This window comes from Oryctolagus cuniculus, chromosome 8 (genome assembly GCF_051225735.1).
Source record: "Oryctolagus cuniculus isolate XC-2025 breed Fujian yellow rabbit chromosome 8, ASM5122573v1, whole genome shotgun sequence".
In the NCBI taxonomy this organism is placed as follows: domain Eukaryota; kingdom Metazoa; phylum Chordata; class Mammalia; order Lagomorpha; family Leporidae; genus Oryctolagus; species Oryctolagus cuniculus.
The window spans coordinates 72756213-72775620 of NC_142874.1; the positions used below are offsets into that span (position 1 = coordinate 72756213).

The window sequence follows — 19408 nt, forward strand, 5'->3', positions numbered from 1 at the left end:
TCTCCCACGTGGGTGCAGGGGCCCAAGGCGTTTGGCCATCTTCTGCTGCTTTCCCAGGCCATAGCAGAGAGCTGGATTGGAAGTGGAGCAGCTGTGATTTGAACTGGCACCCACATGGGATGCTGGCACTGCAGGTGGCATCTTTACCTGCTATGCCACAGTGTCAGCCCCAGTTGCTGAAACTTTTAATGGCTGCTCTTCCAACTTCACTCCTTGCTGAACCTCTTAGGTGAGTGAGGGCTGATTTTTTATATGTGTGTGTGATAATTGAAGGTTACAAAAATTTTTTAAGGCAGTAAAAATCACAAGTACTAGTAGCCCAAGTCATTTCACCAAAGCCACTGGGAAAGAAAACTCTAAATGTTCATGCAAATAAGTGCACCAGATTCTTTCAGGATATCCAAGTTCATGCAACAAGGATATTAGGTCAAATTAATGATTACTGTCTCACATCCTCAATGTAATTCCTTTTATTTATAACCAAATTACCCCCTCATGATTCCACTGGAATGTAAACTCTATGAGAAACTTATTTCTGTTCTATTTGCTCAGCACCTGGAACAGTGCTAGATACATATGAATAAATATGTAATATTTGGCAGTAAGTATTTCTTCAGTAACTTAATCTTCTTTGCTTATTGCACAAATCCCTCCTAAGCTTCTTCCCATTATTTTCCCCCTGGGTTGGGGCCAGCTTAGCTAAGTCTCATGTTATTCTATCTCAGTTACTGTTTACTTCATTTGCATGTGGATTTCCCCTTTAACTGGAACTACACTAAGCAATGTGTGTGCAGTTCAGTCTCAACACTTTGTAGAACTTGAGCTATGCCATTCACTGACTCATGATCCTTGTTATGGTCCCCAAATTGTTAATATTCTGCAGCTTCTTCATTCTGCCTTTCCCTCTTACTGTCCTTCATGTTGACTGGCTTCACGTTTTGTTTCTTCTCATACGGTCTTCTGCCATATTAGTTTCTCTTCTAATTAGTGCAGTTTCGCTTTTATAGCCAGATTTGTGTGTTAGAATTAATTATTAGCATCCTACCTTGATACTTACAGCTCTATTTGTTTTGTCGGCATGGGAATGAGTAGATGCTTTGATTTTTGGATTAGAAATAAATAATGTGTAATCATTTGGTCAGTGATAGAAACAAAAATCTTTTTCCTATTGGTGTGATAGTATTAGCCTAGCCAGTAAAAACATATTTTGCCAAACATAAGTATCTCAAATTTTTGTAAACATTATAAGGACATCATATTTTTGTATTTATAGGTGACAGTGTTGCATTTGCTTTCTTCCAGGAGTGAGTTGGAACATCTACAATGTAAGGTATTGCAGGAAAGAGAGAACTATCAAAAGTCTTCTCAATCAAGCAAAGCAAAATCAGCAGTACCTTCATTTAGTATAAATGACAAATTTACATTAAATAAGGATGATGCCAGCTACAGCCTTGTTTTAGAGGTACAGACTGCGATTGATAATGTCTTAATACAGGTAAACACAATATCTGATTTCTTGGTTTTATGATTAGAGCTGTTTTGTAAACCAGTAATGCACTAATTACTATTGAGTATTTTAAGTTTTAGACCGTAATTTTATGGCTTCTTAATCTTCCATTGGGTAATCGGTTTGCACACAGATTATTTGAATTTTACCGTTACTTAAAAAAACTTATCCTATATTTAACAAACAAACAAAAGATGGATGGAATTAACTTTTGGGAAGAGATCCGTAGGAGGATAGAGAATTTCTTCTTTGGCTACCCTCTGGGAGAATCTTACAGATATGTAGCTTAGAAAACTCCAATATTTAATATCTTTATTGGAACTTTAAAGAATTCTCCTAATACTAAAATGATAGCTGACAGTACAGCTTGCTCATTAACTCAATAATTTCTAAGTAGGCTAGTAGGCAAAGTATATAATCCCAAAGGGTGAAATTTAAGATAATCATGTATAACTCCATTCATCAATTTATATATGAATATAAATTGGCATATATTTTTTTTTTTACTTTTTTTTTTTTGACAGGCAGAGTGGACAGTGAGAGAGAGAGACAGAGAGAAAGGTCTTCCCTTGCCGTTGGTTCACTCTCCAATGGCCGCTGCGGCCGGCGCGCTGCGGCTGGCGCACCGCGCTGATCCGATGGCAGAAAGGAGCCAGGTGCTTTTCCTGGTCTCCCATGGGGTGCAGGGCCCAAGCACTTGGGCCATCCTCCACTGCACTCCCGGGCCACAGCAGAGAGTTGGCCTGGAAGGGGGGCAACCGGGACAGAATCCGGTGCCCCGACCGGGACTAGAACCCGGTGTGCCGGCGTCGCTAGGCGGAAGATTAGCCTAGTGAGCCGCGGCGCCGGCCCTAAATTGGCATATATTGAGAAGTAGAAAAGGATGGTAGTAGGATGAATAGAAAACAAGTATAAGATGGAAAACCCATCAGAAAATGAGGAAATAATAACTTGGAGGAAGAAGACAGATTTAAAAACAATGTGGTCGAGAGATCAGATTGTTAATTAAAACTTAAAGGCACAAAACTTTCTCATGTAATGTTAGCTCATGGACTGCTGCATTGAACAACTCTAGGAGCACCTTTCACACAGAACACTATGCATTAACTTTCTCCTAGAAACTACCTCCTAAAAGGGCACCAAAGATTATTTTCATTCTGTGTTACTGGTGAAATTAAAATTGATAAAAAGGAATTGATATCATAGCCATATGATTATCTATAGTCAATGGTAAATTTTTAATTACTGACAAAAATAGGAAGATTATGCTTTTAAGGGGGTGGTAAGAGATGATATTCTATGACTTGATAATCCCATTTACAAAAAATAGATGATTATAAAGTAATATTTATTCTTTGTTAAATTTATTTGCTGGAAGTATATACTATTAAATTTAAGAGAATTCATACTCTCAAATTTAAAGATGAACATAAAGGTAGAACTAAGGAGAACCCTTAGAGAAAAAACATTTTATGAACACTTTTAGGTTTCCTATGTGAACTTTTTTTTTTTTAATATTGACTATAGAGTGATGTTCCAATAGATTTACTTGATGTGGATAAAAATTCTGCTGTTGTGAGCTTTAGCAGCTGTGATTCTGAGGTGAGTAAAAAATATAGAGTCCTTCTCATGCTTTTATTTCTATTATACCATTTTTTTAAAAGATTTTATTTATTTGAGAGACAGTGAGAGGGAGAGATAGAAAGGTCTTCCATCTGCTGGTTCTCTCCCCAAATGGTCACAATGGCTGGAGCTGGGCCTATCCTAAGTCAGCAGCCAGGAGCTTCTTCTGGGTCTCCAGCCATCTTCTGCTTTCTCAGGCCATAGCAGAGAGCTGGATTTTTTTTTTTTTAAGATTTATTTTATTTATTTATTTGAAAGAGTTACACAGAGAGAGGAGAGGCAGAGAGAGAGGTCTTCCATCTGCTGGTTCACTCCCTAATTGGCTGCAATGGCTGGAGTTGTGCCAATCTGAAGCCTGGAGCCAGGAGCTTCTTCCGGGTCTCCCAGGCTAGTGCAAGGGCCCAAGGACTTGGGCTATCTTCTACTGCTTTACCAGGCCATAACAGAGAGCTGGATTGGAAGTAGAGCTGCCGGGCCTCAAATTGGCGCCCCTATGGGATGCTAGCGCTTCAGGCCAGGGCATTAACCTGCAGCGCCACAGTACTGGCCCCGAGAGCTGGATTTAAAAATGATTTGAAATTAAAATGTTTGAGTTTTCTTCTTGAGATTAGCATCTTTGTTATTTTGTCAGTTATTCATTAAATACAAAGTTCCTGCAAATATGGAATTGGAAGATAATTGTTTCTGGGGTGGGGACAAAAATTACGCAAACCGTGCCTATGAGGGATCTTTAAGAAGTTTGTGGAAATGCATATGAGGGAACATTCCCTAACCCCTCAGAGCCTCAGTTTCTTCATCTATTGAAACTTAGTAAAAATATAGTGCATAGTGTAGGAGTAAATGGGAATATATTTTAAGAGCACTTAACACAGATGATATGTTAATCAAGTAAATGATAATCATTATTGGTGATTTTTTGTGGATATAAACATGAGTTCATCTTTGTTTCAACTTTGAATTCTTCCTAGTCAAATGACAACTTTGTTCTTGCCACTTATCGGTGCCAGGCAAATACCACAAGACTGGAACTCAAGGTAAATAATGTTTGAAATTACCCTCACTTGAATGTTTGAACATTATTTTTTCCCTTGATATATCCTACAATATCATATAATTTATCTGCAGTGGATTTCTCCTTGAAATGAATAATTTTGGAGCATGACTTTACAGTGGTCAGTTAGGTGTTAATTTAGTAGAAATCACTATCTCTGCTGTGCATTATTTGAGAGAGAGAGTTACAGACAGTGTGAAGGAGAAACAGAGAGAAAGGTCTTCCTTCCATTGGTTCACTTCCCAAATGGCTGCAATGGCCAATCCGAAGCCAGGAGCCAATCTCCTGGTCTCCCATGTGGGTACAGGGGTCCAAGGAATTGGGCCATCTTCCATTGCCTTCCCAGGCCACAGCAGAGAGCTGGATTGGAAGAGGAGCAGCCGGGACTAGAACCGGCGTCCATATGGGATACCAGCGCCACAGGCAGAGGATTAACCCACTGCACCACGGCGCTGGCCCCAGCTAGCTGCTTTACTAGCTGCTTTACTTCTAATCCAGCTTCCTGAGAAGGCAGCAGAAGATGACCCAGGGGCCAGCGCTGTGGCGCAGCGGGTTAAAGCCCCAGCCTGCAGCGCTGGCATCCCATATGGGCACCAAGTGGAGTCCTGGCTACTCCTCTTCCGATCCAGCTCTCTGATATGGCCTGGTAAAGCAGTAGAAGATGGACCAAGTTCTTGGGCCCCTGCACTGGCCTGGGAGACCCGGAAGAAGCTCCTGGCTCCAGGTTTCAGATCAGCTCAGCTCTGGCCATTGCAGTCATTTGGGGAGTGCAGAATGGAAGACTTCTCTCCCTGGCTCTTTCTCTCTCTCTATAATTCTGTCTTTTAGGCCGGCGCCATGGCTCACTAGGCTAATTCTCCACCTGTGGCACCGGTACCCCAGGTTCTAGTCCTGGTTGGGGTGCCGGATTCTGTCCCGGTTGCCCCTCTTCCAGTCCAGCTCTCTGCTGTGACCTGGGAAGGCAGTGGAGGATGGCCCAAGTGCTTGGGCCCTGCACCCCATGGGAGACCAGGAGGAAGTACTTGGCTCCTGGCTTCGGATCAGCGCAGTGCAGCGCGACGGCCATAGCGGCCATTTGGGGGATGAACCAACAGAAGGAAGACCTTTCTCTCTCTGTCTCTCTCTCTCACTGTCTAACTCTGCCTGTCAAAAAAATAAAAAAAAAAAAATTCTGTCTTTCAAATAAATAAAGTAAATCTTTAAAAAAAGAAGAGAAGATGGCTGAAGTACTTGGGCCCCTGCATCCACATGGGACGTCTGGAAGAAGCTTCTGGCTCCTGGCTTCAGATCGGCCCAGCTCTGGACATTTGAGCCATCTGGGGAGTGAACCAATGGATGCAAGATTCTGTCTCTCTCTCTCTCTATTTCTGCCTCTCAAATAAATAAATAATTTGTTTTTTTAATAAAGAACAACATTACTATGTGGTAGAGATGAGGCAAAGTACTCTGTGTCATAGCTGATGAAAACATTATTTATAGCCATTTAAGGGAAACTATTTAACAGCAATAAAATTACAGTAATATATACGCAGATGTTGTATATAGTTAGTTACAGCATTTCTTGTACAGGCAGAAAAGTAGAATCAAACTAAATACTAATGATTATATGGTTAAATAAATATCTATTTATCTGTATAATGAAATAGTATACTACTAGTATAAAGAATGAGTTGATCTTTACCCATTACCATGGAAGGAATTCCAAGAAACAAAAGTGCAAATAGAATCTCTATGTGTTTAGATATGTTTTGTATCTGTAATGATACAAATATCAAGAAAGGTGTAAAACAGTCTGCTGTACCCATATGATGTAATAGGTTATATAATATAGGGAAGGCATAAATCAGATGGGAATAAGAGATAATGGTAATAGAAGAGGCAAAGATATGGGAGAACATATGAATATTAGAAATGAAAGATGTCTGTGATATATATAGAACTTATTTATGTGAAATTATGTAGTATTTGGTTTTTATACAAATGCACAGACATGTGAAAGGATAAATACCATAATAATAATAATGATCATCTCTAGGTGGTAGGGTTTTAGGTGATTTGTATGTTTTTTGTTGTTGTTGTTTTTAAGATTTACCTATTTATTTGAAAGGTAGAGATACAGAGAGATAGGGGGAGACAGAGAAAAATAGAGAAAGAGATTTTTCCATTCACTGATTCACTTCCCAAATGGCTTCAATGGCTTGGGGCTGGGCCATGCTGAGGCCAGGATCTTGGAACTTCATCCAGTTCTCCCACTTGGGCCATCTTTGCTGCTTTCCCAGGCACATTAGTAGGAAGTTGGATTATAAGTGGAACAGTTGGACTTGAACCTGCACCCATATGGGATGCCAGCATCATAGATGGTGGCTTAACCTGCTGTGCCACAACTGTGGTTCTGTGGCACAGATGGCTCCTGTGGTTTGTGTGTTTGTCCTAATATTTATTATTTGAATTTTAAAACAATGAGTATGAATTGTTATATTAATTCCTAAGAAAAAATTTTTCATATAAAATTGTTACATTCATTATTACAGTTTTTTGTTGTGAGAAAAATTCTGCTGCGAGTGTAAGTTTATACTTTTAAAATAAACCCTACAATGTAGGTTTATCAGATGTATTTTTTTTCTTTCTGTGTTTTTATTCATTCTCTCTTTTTAAGTTATTTATTTATTTATTTGAGAGGCAGAGTACAAGCAGAGAGAGAGAGAGAGTGACAGTGAAGTCTTCCATCTACTGGTCACTCCCCCAATGGCTGCAATGGACAAAGCTAGACCAGGCCAAAGCCAGAAGCCAGAAGCTTCTTCTGGATCTCCCACATGGGTGCTGGGGCCCAAGGACTTGGTTCATCTTCCACTGTTTTCCCAGGCCATCAGCAGAAAGCTGGATAGGAAGAGAAGCAGCCGGACTCAAACCAGTGCCCGTGTGGGATGCCAGCACTGTGGGCGGCGGCTTTACCCGCTACACCACATTGCTGGCCCCTCATTATCTTTTTTATTTTTTTAAGGTTTGTTTATTTATTTGAAAGGCAGAGTTACAGAGAGAAAGAGGGAGAGACAGAGAGAGAGAGAGAGAGAGATCTTCCATCAGCTGTTTCATTCCCCGAAATGGCCGGAGTTAGGCTGGTCTGAAGCCAGGAACCAGGAGCTTCTTGCAGGTCTCCCAAGTGAGTGCAGGGGCCCAAGCACATGGCCTGTCTTCTGCTGCTTTTTCAGGTTCATTGGGCAGGAGCAGGAGTGGAAGTGGAGCAGCCAGGACCTGAATTGTTGCCCATATGGATGCTGGCACTGCAGATAGCAGTTTAACCTCCTATGCCACAGTGCTAGCCCCTGTTAATTTTTTTATATTTGCTTTCTTTCTAGTCAGAGCAGTATTTGCAACACTTTAATCTTACATTAAAATTTTATTGACCTTTCTCATTTAGGTAAAACATTGATTTATTTTCCTCCCCTATGCCATGAAAGGTGTGAGTTAAAACATCAGATTACAGAAGTTACCTTTACGGAAACTACCACTCCATGCATTGCGATGGAGAGGAGCTAAAAGTTGGGCAGGAGGGAGAAGCTGGACAGCTTTCCCATTCCTTTTAAACTAACTTTTTACAATTTAGTGAATTATTGTTTTCTGTTAATTGTTGTGAATTCTCAGGTTATCCAACCAGCAATAGTCAAAAGAATTCTCCAGTATGTATATGCCATAATGAGATGATGGACATGCTTCTCTGTTTTCGTTGAAAGTCAGTTAATTTCTTGGAAACATATATTGTTCTATCAGACTCTTTAAACAATGGTAATGTGTTATACAGTACCCTCATTTCTGAAAAATGGCTTAGTTATTTTGACAGTTCACTTATCTTTTCAACAAAAATATCTTGATTCTAATCATTTTTCATATGACTCTAATAAAATATATAATAAACTTGTGTTTTTAGCTAAGGTAGAATATGAGAATGAATGTCTTAGAATGGCAAATGAAAATATGTGGTAAGTATAACATATACACTGGTTTTGCTACTAATTCCAAATCTCTCTCTCTCTCTCTCTCTCTCTTTTCTAAAGATTTATTTATTTATTTGAAAGTCAGTGTTACACAGAGAAAGACAGAGAGGCAGGAGAGAGAGAGAGAGAGAGAGAGAGAGAGAGAATCTTCCCATCTGCTGGTTCATGCCCCAGATGGCCAAAACAGCCAGCTCTGGGCCAGGCCGAAGCCAGGAGCTTCTTCTGGTCTCCCACATGGGTGAAAAGACCCAAACATTTGAGCCATCCTCCACTGTTCTTCCCAGGCCATCAGCAGACAGCTTGATTGGAAATGGAGCAGCCAGAGATAGAGAGAGAGATCGTCCATCCGCTGGTTCACTCCCTAATTGGCTACAAAGGCCAGAGCTGCACTGATCCAAAGCCAGGAGCCAGGAGCTTCTTCTGGGTCTCCCATACAGGTGCAGGGACCCAAGGATTTGGGTCATCTTCCACTGCTTTCCCAGGCCATAGCAGAGAGTTGGATTGGAAGTGGAGCAGGTGGGACTTGAACCACGCCCAAATGGGATGCCAGCACTGGAGGTGGTAGCTTTATCCACTACGCCACAGTGCAGCTCCCAAATCTCTAGTTTCCTTTAACTCTAGTGACAAAAGGTAGTTTTTGAATAAAATGTTATTATATCTTTCAGAATAATTTAGAAGAAATCAAGGTATAAAAACCTGATAATTTGTGGTAAAAATTTTAAAGCTATATTGCTGATTTTTCTTATTTTCTTTTCTCTTTTGTGTTGAATAAGATTCGTTCAATTGAAGGCCAGTATGGCACACTTCAAGCATATGTGACTCCAAGAATTCAACCCAAAAGCTGTCAGGTCCGCCAGTACCAGATAAAACCTCTTTCACTCCATCAAAGAACGCACTTTATTGATCATGGCAGGTAGGACAAAGGGAAGAGCAGTTTAATTTTAGGACACTGTACCATTCAGATATTCTTGCCTTTTATTTTTATATTATAAATTATGGTAGTTATTTTACATTTAAAAATTAAATAAATGTGTGCTGTGCCACAGCACCAGCCCCAGGAGAATATTCTTATGAAAGATTTCTGGAAAACATTAAAAAAGAAAAGATTCTTCTCAGGGTGTCTTCCTACTTAAAAGTCAAGATTGGCATAAATGGAAGCAGCATGGTGGGCTAGAAAAAGCAGCAAACTAGAAATCAAGGCACTGGGATTATAGTCTGTTCCTATATAGCTTAGGGGAAATAATTTTTCTGAATTTTGTTTTTTGTCATTTGCAAATGCGAATACTAGCAAGGATGATCTCAAAAGATCCTTCTTGTTTTTTAGATTCCTTAATTCTGTGACTTTAAATTTCCTTCTGAATTTTCATTCTATAAACTGTTTTCTACTCTTTATAATTATCCATTTTTAGTTTAAACCTCTTTATTTTACCATTTTGCAAGATAGAAAGTATTATCCCATATAGATAGTATTATTCTCTGATTTGATGGAGGGTATTATTCTCTAATTTGCCCAGTGGCACACAGCTAGTACACAATGGAACATGGTTTCAAATCCATGCCTATTTTACTTAAAAGCCTGATTCTGTGCCTTCACATTCTGCTCATTCTTTCCAAAAGGAGAGTCTTGTGCATGTTTTGAAGTTTATGTAGTAGAAATGCTAGATGAACTTTTTAAAAAGAAATATCATTGAGTAAACCACATTTTATTTATAAAGCATGTTTCAATTTTAAAAAGCTAGTTATATGACTTAACTGAATACTAAAACATGTCACAAATGCAGCTTTGACAAGCAAATGTTTTCTTATGAAAATGAAGTGTTCATTTATTTGATATGTAAGATTAAACTGAGAAAAATTGGTTCTATTTGTTTAGCTACTATTGCAGAATTCTGCTTCTTAATATGTACATGTACTAGTTCTATGTATTTCCTCACACAAATGTGTACCTCTACTATCAAATTCCAGACCCATGAATACATTGACTCTAACAGGCCAGTTCAGTTTTGCTGAAGTTCACTCCTGGGTGGTTTTTTGTCTGCCCGAAGTTCCCGAAAAACCTCCAGCGGGAGAATGTGTGACATTTTACTTTCAAAACACCTTCCTGGATACACAACTTGAAAGTGTTTACAGGTAAATCGAACTTTTTACTGGTCTACAAGTGTTATTTTATTTAAATGGAGCTTCTAGGTTTTCATTTAACAGGAATAATTTGAAAATAACAGGATTGAAAACCTATACTATTCAAGACAGTCTATTGAAAAACAAATAGAATTAATTAGAATTTAATATAATTAATTAATTAGAAAAGTAATTGAGAGGCCAGCATTGTGTTATAAAGGGTAAAGCCTCTGCCTGTGATGCCAGCATTCCAATAGTTGCTGGTTCCAGTCCTGGCTGCTGCACTTCCTATCCGGCTCCCCACTTATGGCCTGGGAAAGCAACAGAAGATGGCCCAAGTCCCTGGGCCCTTACACCCATGCAGGAGACCTGGAAGAAGCTCCTGGCTTCAGACCAGCTCAGCCCCAGCCATTGCAGCCATTTGGGTAGTGAACCAGTAGATGGAAGATCTCTCTCTTTCTCTCTCTTTGTCTCTTTCTCAATAAATAAATATTAAGAAAGAAAGAAAAATGATTGAGTAGGGGCTGGCACTGTGGCATAGTGCGTAAGGCCACTGCCTGCAGTGCTGGCATCCCATCTGGGTGCTGGTTCAAGTCCCAGCTGTTCCACTTCTGATCCAGCTCTCTGCTATGGCCTGGGAAGGCAGTGGAAGATAGCCCAAGTCCTTGGACCCCTGCACCCACATGGGAGACCCTGAAGAAGCTCCCGGCTCCTGGCTTCAGATTGGTGCAGCTCCAGCCGTTGCAGCCAATTGGGGAGTTGAACTGGTAGATAGACTTCTCTCTCTCTCTCTGCCTCTCCTTCTCTCTCTGTGTAACCTTGACTTTCAAGTCAATAAATACATTTAAAAAAAAAAAAAAAGATTGAGTAAAGATGAATATGCAAAGATCAGTACCTTTCCTTAATTGTTAACAATTAGTGAGAAAATAAATTGTTTAAAAAAAGTTTTCTGGAGTAGCAACAATAGTAACAAAAATCTCACAGAAAACCTGTAGGAATATTCTTAATTTTATATATATATATATTTATATTTATATATATACACACACACACACAGAACTTACATGAAAACTGTAATCTTTTCTCTCAGTTTCTTAATAGTAGAGGCTAAACTATTTCCTCTCCTTTTTACCTATTGCTGAATGTAAAATAGGCTAGTTCTTTGTACACCTGCTCTTTGAGATTGGACCCTGTTGTTCTTCAAGGTATTTCCATTCTTTTTTTCTTATATCTATGGGTTTTTTTTTTTTTCAGTCTATTTTGCTTTGTTTTTTTGAGGGGGAGGAGGCAAGCTTATCCTTTTTCTGCCTCTGCCTCTTAAAGATTATTTCTTTAAGTAAATTGTTGAGGATTTCTGCTTCCTAGTTGAGACTTTACCATGCTGAGTTCTAGAAACAGCAGTGAATATGTAATTTTACCATAGAATTCAGTCTTTTGGGACAAAGAACTCTTAATAAATCTAACTGAATTTAGTATCAGTAATACGGGCTTGTTTCATTGTGCCATCTTAGGAGTGTCCAAACCTAAATAATTACTCATGTTGTGAAGTGCCACAGTGAATCTGCCACAGTGTCATAGCAAACAATTTAACGTGGTCCTAGCATCTAACATATTTTTATAATAGCATGTCTTTGCTCTTTACCATTCTGTATCTTTTTAAACTGTTGTTAATTTTTATTTCTTTATTTGAAAGTCAGAGAAAGAGCTCACATCTGCAGATCTATTCCCCCAGTGCCTGCAATGGCCAGGACTGAAGGCACGAGCTGGAATGTGATTCAGGTCTCCCATGTGGGTAGCAGGAACCCAATTACATGCTGTCTCCCAGGGGGCACACTGGCAGGAAGCTGGAGACAGAAACTATAGTTAGGATCTGGAGCTAGGAATTGAACCTAGGCACTCCAGTGTGGGATTGCTAAATACCTACTTCCCATTCTGTTCCTTTAACTTCTTTTAAATAGTCTTTGATTTTAAAGATTTATTTGTTATTTATTTATTTGAAAGGTAGAATAACATGGCCTTAATAAGTAGGACTCGGTCAAGCTGAAGCCAGGATTTAGGAATTCCATGCACATCTCTCACTTGGGTGGCAAGGACTCAAGTACTTGAGCCATCATCTGTTGCTTCCCAGATTTATTAGCAGGGAGCTGGATCATATGTGATATGGCCAGGACTCAAACTGGCATTCTTTTTTTTTTTTTTTTTTTTTTTTTTGACAGAGTGGACAGTGAGAGAGAGAGACAGAGAGAAAGGTCTTCCTTTGCCGTTGGTTCACCCTCCAATGGCCGCCACGGCCGGCGCACCGCGCTGATCCGAAGGCAGGAGCCAGGTGCTTCTCCTGGTCTCCCATGAGGTGCAGGGCCCAAGCACTTGGGTCATCCTCCACTGCACTCCCTGGCCACAGCAGAGAGCTGGCCTGGAAGAGGGGCAACCGGGACAGAATCCGGCGCCCCAACCGGGACTAGAACCCGGTGTGCCGGCGCCACAAGGCGGAGGATTAGCCTAGTGAGCCGTGGCGCCGGCCTCAAACTGGCATTCTGATAAGGGATGTGGGTGCCCCAAGCAGCTGCTTAATCCTCTGTGCCACAGCACCTCTCCCTAAATGCCCTTTTCTTAACACTCAGAACTCACTTATTCTTCAAGGCCTAACTTAATAGCTATATTTTTGAAAACTTCTTTGATTCTTTTTTCTGTACACATAACATTTTATTCCTACCTGTCTTTGGTATTATTTGAAGTATATAATAATAATTTTTTGTGTGTTTCTCTCTCTAAGATCATATCCTAATGGAGAGAGTCTATTTTTAATTATCTTTTTATGTATCCTCAAGTACTTTATACATGATTTTGCATACAACATGTACTCAATAAATACTTTTCAGGTACCTGACTAAAAATACATGTATAGGAAAGTGTAGTATGCCTTGGAGGCAAACATACTTAAGTTTGAATCTTGGCTCTGTGACTTACCATCTATGTGACCTTAGCTAGTTACTTAATGCTCTTATTTGCAAGTTTCTTTTCTGAGGAATGGAAATAATGGATTATTGTGATGATCAAAAAAAGATAAACCATGTGAGTCATTCCACAGTGCCTGGCAGCCTGTGTTCATTAAATAGCATCTGTTAAGATTAAATAGTGGTGAAATTTTCACAATTTCTAAAATGTAATTGGGATCAAAATAGTAAGGGTTTATTATTCATCTTTCTGTAACAAAGAGCATTTGCCTGCAGCTAGTTGATATAAATGATTTGTGGTAAATATTAATTAGGAAACTTTTGTTCATCATAAAAAGAAATCAAATATTAGCAGCCTTAACCAAATAAAAGGAATTTATCAGCTCACATCACTTAAAAAGTATAAACAGTGATTTGGCTTAGGCACAACTGGATCACTGGCTTAACTGAGATTTCATCAAGACTTATTCTGGGGCTAATGTTGTGGTACATTGGGTTAAGCTGCTGCTTATAATGCTGCATCCAGTGCTGGAGCGCTGGTTTGAAGTCCTTCTGATTCAGCTTCCTGCTGATGCTCCTGAGGAGGCATGGGAAGGTGACCCAAGTACATGGGGCCCTCTCACCCTTGTGAGAGACCCCAGTGGAGTTCCTGGCTCCTGACTTCATCCTGGCCAAGCCTTGACTGTTGCAGTCATTTGTGTGGTCTTTCTCACTCTCTCACTCTACCTTTTGAATGAATGGATAAATAAATGAACTTAATAAATAAATATTTTTTAAAAAAGACTTTTATTCCTTTCCATTGCTTGGTTCTGTTTTTGTCTTTTTTGTTTGTTTTACCAATAGAGTGGCTTGGTGGCCACCAGCAGCTCTGGAATCCAACCTTAAATCTTCTCAGCTTCCATAGCAGCTTTTTCTTATTATTTCCTGTAAAAGTCCCAGGATTGAGAGTCTTTTTTTTTTTTTTTTTTTGACAAGGCAGAGGAGTTACACAGTGAGAGAGACAGACAGAGAGAAAGGTCTTCCTTCCATTGGTTCACCCCCCAAATGGCCACTACGGCCGATGTGCTGCGCCGATCCAAAACCAGGAGCCAGGTGCTTCCTCCTGGTCTCCCATGTGGGTTCAGGGCCCAAGCACTTGGGCCATCCTCCACTGCACTCCAGGGCCACAGCAGAGAGCTGGACTGGAAGAGGGGCAACTGGGACAGAACCAGTGCCCCAACCAGGACTAGAACCCAGGGTGCTGGCGCCGCAGGCGGAGGATTAGGCAAGTGAGCCACGGCACTGGCCAAGATTCAGTGTCTTTGTTAAGCCATGAACCACTCTGGTCAGGGCTATGGAAAGTATTGCTAAATGCTTCCTCCTGACATTGCAGAAATGAATTGAGACCAGTGCAGTGAAACTATATGACCTGAGAAGGGTCAGGGGAGAAAAAGAAGGCATGGCTTGTTGAAGAAAAATAGAATACTGTGATTGCAAACAGTAGCAACAGATGCTAGGCATGGAAAAACAGATAAAACAGATATCATTCTTTTAGGTTTGATAGAAGATTTCTTTTCAAGATGGAGCTTATAGTCATAATGTAATTTGAGTAATTGCACCAAAGAAAGACCAGTATATATTCTTATATACCAGTAAGCAGTTCTAAATGTTTTTTTTTTTTTTTTTTGACAGGCAGAGTGACAGTGAGAGAGAGAGACAGAGAGAAAGTTCTTCCTTTTGCCATTGGTTCACCCTCCAATGGCCGCCGCGGCCGGCGTGCTGCGGCCAGCGCACCGCGCTGATCCGATGGCAGGAGCCAGGAGCCAGGTGCTTTTCCTGGTCTCCCATGGGGTGCAGGGCCCAAGCACCTGGGCCATCCTCCACTGCACTCCCTGGCCACAGCAGAGAGCTGGCCTGGAAGAGGGGCAACCGGGACAGAATCCGGCGCCCCAACCGGGACTAGAACCCGGTGTGCCGGCGCTGCTAGGCGGAAGATTAGCCTAGTGAGCCGCGGCGCTGGCCTAAATGTGTTTTATATATAAGAGGTTAGCTATTGGAAATATGAGTGAAGATGAAAAAGTTATCTTAAATCAATTATATAAATTGTCATGTCTTTAGGAGGCATACGTCTAACATCTTCAATTTCATGAATATGTAGTAAAGGGTTTTTTTTTTTAAAGACTTATTTATTTATTTATTTGAAAGGTAGAGATATAGCGAAAAGGAGAGACAGGCAGATCTTTAATCCTCTGGTTCACTCCCAAAATGGCCACAATGGCCAGGGAAGGGCCAGGCCAAAGCCAGGAGCCAGGAGCTTCTTCCAGGTCTCCCATGTGGGTGCATGGGTCCAAGGACTTGGGCAATTTTGTACTGCTTTCCCAGGCCAGTAGCAGGGAGCTGGATCAGAAGTGGAACAGCTGGGACTCCAACCAGCGCCCATATGGGATGCCAACACTATAGGCAGAGGCTCAACAGTCTATGCCACAGCCCTGGCCCCAGGATTATATTTTTAAGTATGCTTTATATTAATGAGATAAACACACAAAGAAATAAAAAAAATCAAGTGAAACATAAATACTGAGGACTAATCATAAAATATGTATTTATTGGGCCACTTCTATAGCTCTTTTTTTAAAAAACAAATTAATTTTTATAGAAAAGGAGAAGGAGTTTTTAAATCTGACAACATTTCTACTATATCCATCCTGAAAGATGTGCTCTCTAAAGAAGCTACAAAAAGGAAAATTAACCTCAACATATCATACGGTAAAAAAAATTAGTAATTCTTTCTGATTTTTTGTTGTTATAATAATGATGTTTCTGATCAGTATGACTTACCTAATTATACTTGGCCCAACTCCTTCTAGAGATAAATGAAGTGTCAGTCAAACACACTTTAAAGCTAATCCATCCAAAGTTGGAGTACCAGTTGCTTTTGGCCAAGAAAGTACAATTAATTGATGCTTTAAAAGTAAGTATAAGTGTCATAAATTCATGATCATTACTATGAGTATTGATATTTCTATAAATCAATAATGCTACACTGGACTTAATTTTGAACTTCTTTTTTTAATTTAAAATAAGGAATTGCAGGTTCATGAAGGAAATACAAACTTTCTGATACCAGAATATCGCTGTATTCTTGAAGAGGCTGATCACCTACAGGAAGAATATAAAAAGCAACCTGCACATCTTGAACGACTTTATGGTTAGTAGACCATTCTGGAGTAGTCTTGCTATATTTCTTTTCAACTGGCCCTTTGCCAAGGATCGTGTGTGAAAAACTGGGAAAAATGAGACAAGTAATTTACAATGCATTAGAGTTTAGACTCTATTTCACACAAATATTGTTCAGGTGTTATTGCTATTGTGAAATACAAAAATGCTGCATTTAAATATTTTTAGACAAAATTTAATGAAGGATATATATATACATATATATATATATGCTATGTCAATTTACACTTCAAAACTCATTTTGGTAGTGAAAAGTTGGGTGTTTCACAAGTTGTGCTGATAAAGAGAAAGAATAAAGGAGATAAGGGAAATGAGAAAGGAAGGCAGGCAGGGAGGCAGGAATAGCTTAAGAAACAATTTTGTGGCCGGCGCCGTGGCTCAATAGGCTAATCCTCCACCTTGCGGCGCCGGCACACCGGGTTCTAGTCCCGGTCGGGGCGCCGGATTCTGTCCCGGTTACCCCTCTTCCAGGCCAGCTCTCTGCTATGGCCAGGGAGTGCAGTGGAGGATGGCCCAGGTGCTTGGGCCCTGCACCCCATGGGAGACCAGGAAAAGCACCTGGCTCCTGGCTCCTGCCATCGGATCAGCGCGGTACGCCGGCTGCAGCGGCGGCCATTGGAGGGTGAACCAACGGCAAAGGAAGACCTTTCTCTCTCTGTCTCTCTCTCTCACTGTCCACTCTGCCTGTCAAAAAATAAAAAAAAAAAAAAAAAAAAAAAGAAACAATTTTGTTAGTAGTATTTATGTAAGACCTGTTGTGCTTAACACTATTTAAACCATCTTCATAATCAGATGGAATATCCTTACAAGGTTGATGGTGTTATTTTCATTTTTTATGTTCTTTACCTAAAATCTGAGACTAAACAATTTGGCTGCAACTGCCACTGTTGAGCCAAACAGAAGCCAGGGCTCTGGAACTCCATCTGTGTTTCCCATGTGGGTAGCAGGAATTCAAGTACTTGTGCTGTGTTCCACTGCTTCCCATGTGCATAAGGAGGGAACTGGGTCACAAGCAGAGTAGCTGGGACTTAAACTGGCATTCTGATATGGGATGCCAGCCTTGTAAGTGGTTGTTATGCAACAATGTGGGCCCTTAAAAATGTTTTTAAAATATCAGCACTTTTAGGTTTATGTGATGGGATTACCGTGCTTAGAAGAAGATTATCAGGGTGCCAGGGAGTTATAGTGTAGTGAGTTAAGCCACCACTTGTAATGCCAGCATCTCATAAAGAAGTGCTGGTTCGTGTCTCAGCTGCTCCACTTCTGATCCAGCTCCCTGCTGATGCTCCTGGGAAAATAGCAGAAGATGGCCCAAGTCCTTGGGACCCTGGCACCCGTGCGGGAGACCTGGATGAAGCCCCTGGCTCCTGGCTTTGGCCTGGTAGCCCTGGCTGTTGTGGCCATCTGGGGAGCAAACTAGCAAATTGAAGATCTCTCAGTCTCTCCCTGGAACTCTTTCAAATAAAAATAAATAAATAAATAAATAAATAAATTCATTCTTTAAAAATACTATTAAAAATTGATTACCAAGCAGTTACTTACTCAGTTTCCTTAATAGTGTGTCGTTAAATACAACTAATCAATGACAGGAAATTTTCATTTTTCTTTGTAGGCATGATCACTGATCTTTTCATCGATAAGTTTAAGTTCAAAGGCACCAATGTAAAAACCAAGGTACCTCTGCTACTGGAGATTCTGGATAGTTATGACCAAAATGCATTGATTGCTTTCTTTGACGCAGCATGACATATCAGCAAGGTAAAGTTCCCAAGAAGTGGTCTATTGAAACAAAAATGTTCAAACACAGTTAGAGGCTAACTGTACATGCTTTTTGTTTCAAATGCTTCTTGCTATCACCTAATTTATCAATGTATTTAATATCTAAAAATTTGAGACATAGTGACTTTTTTAGTAATATTTCTTTTGACACATGAAGCTTTTTAAAAACAGATTTTTATTTTAAAACTCAAGGGGAATGATTACAAGGGATTTTTTAAAAAGTAAGTTTTACAAAGTGTGGATATTTTAATTTTTAAATTGAGAAATAATATATGGAAAATGAAAATGTATTCCGATTTTCTGCAAAGTACATACATACACACCTAAGTGAAAACTGCTTTATAGGTTTCAGTGCATACTTTTATATATTACTTTATTTAATCTTCACAGCTGCTCTGTACATTTGTGAAATCATATAAGAAAATTGATTCTCAGTAAAACTGCACACTAGGAGGATATGCTGAAATTTTATAAAGCTGGATCCAGAACCTATGTTTTGATACCTGGCTTGTGTCTTGATTACTATATATATATCATCAACCAGTGGAAATAACCTACCAACGGTTTTTCCTAGGAGTTGGGATTGGTCTGCCACTGATTTTTCTCTTACTTGGTTTTATCACTGCTGCAGTGTGTGAAATGCTTAACTTGGTTCAGTGCTGTACATTATTGCCAGGGAAATAAGCAGAGCTCAGAGAGTGGGGTGATCTTAACTTGATGTTCTGTAAGCAGTTGAGCTGTAAAGAGTACAACAGGAAAAGAGTGTAGAAAAAGTAATGCCTTCTTAGATTTTCCTGTACTAGTGTCCATGATTTCCTTTTTTATTTTAATTGAAGGAAAATGTTTTGTTCATTAATCCTGATTCGTATTTATTCATGTCAGATGACTATTTGTTTAAAACTTTTTAAATGGCATAAAGATCATGGAAAATAAGCTGGTCTTCATGTTTTCAGGAAGGGCAGGCTCATGAATTTTTCAGAAAACGATGTTTATTTATATGCCATTATATTATTTATGTGCAAACCTTTTCTATTAAATGTAAAAATGTGTTAAAGGCAATATCGTTAATAGTTTTGTTTTAATAAGGTCATATTGTTTTTACTATATTTAAACAACCTTCCTTTTAAATGGAACATATAATTTTATCTAGGTCACTAGAATTTCACTG

At 39.7% G+C, this 19408-nt stretch overlaps 1 protein-coding gene across 5 annotated transcripts in view; it reads left to right on the plus strand.

Annotated features, from left to right (window-relative positions):
• Positions 1-19299, plus strand: part of BBS7 (Bardet-Biedl syndrome 7) — a 48245-nt gene extending 28946 nt beyond the window's left edge. The window contains exons 11-20 of one of the 5 annotated variants that reach the window (XM_008267915.5): positions 1303-1495; positions 3035-3109; positions 4099-4164; positions 8947-9086; positions 10139-10303; positions 15881-15990; positions 16092-16195; positions 16309-16432; positions 18074-18219; positions 18631-19299. In XM_008267915.5, the coding sequence (XP_008266137.2) occupies positions 1303-1495; positions 3035-3109; positions 4099-4164; positions 8947-9086; positions 10139-10303; positions 15881-15990; positions 16092-16195; positions 16309-16432; positions 18074-18207 (1111 nt within the window). In that variant the 3' untranslated portion in view covers positions 18208-18219; positions 18631-19299. Of the gene's footprint in view, positions 1-1302; positions 1496-3034; positions 3110-4098; positions 4165-8946; positions 9087-10138; positions 10304-15880; positions 15991-16091; positions 16196-16308; positions 16433-18073 lie in introns of all 5 variants that reach the window. The other 4 variants (XM_089302568.1, XR_016212019.1, XM_008267916.5 and 1 more) reach the window with 4 other exon arrangements.
• The last annotated feature ends 109 nt before the right edge of the window (positions 19300-19408 follow it).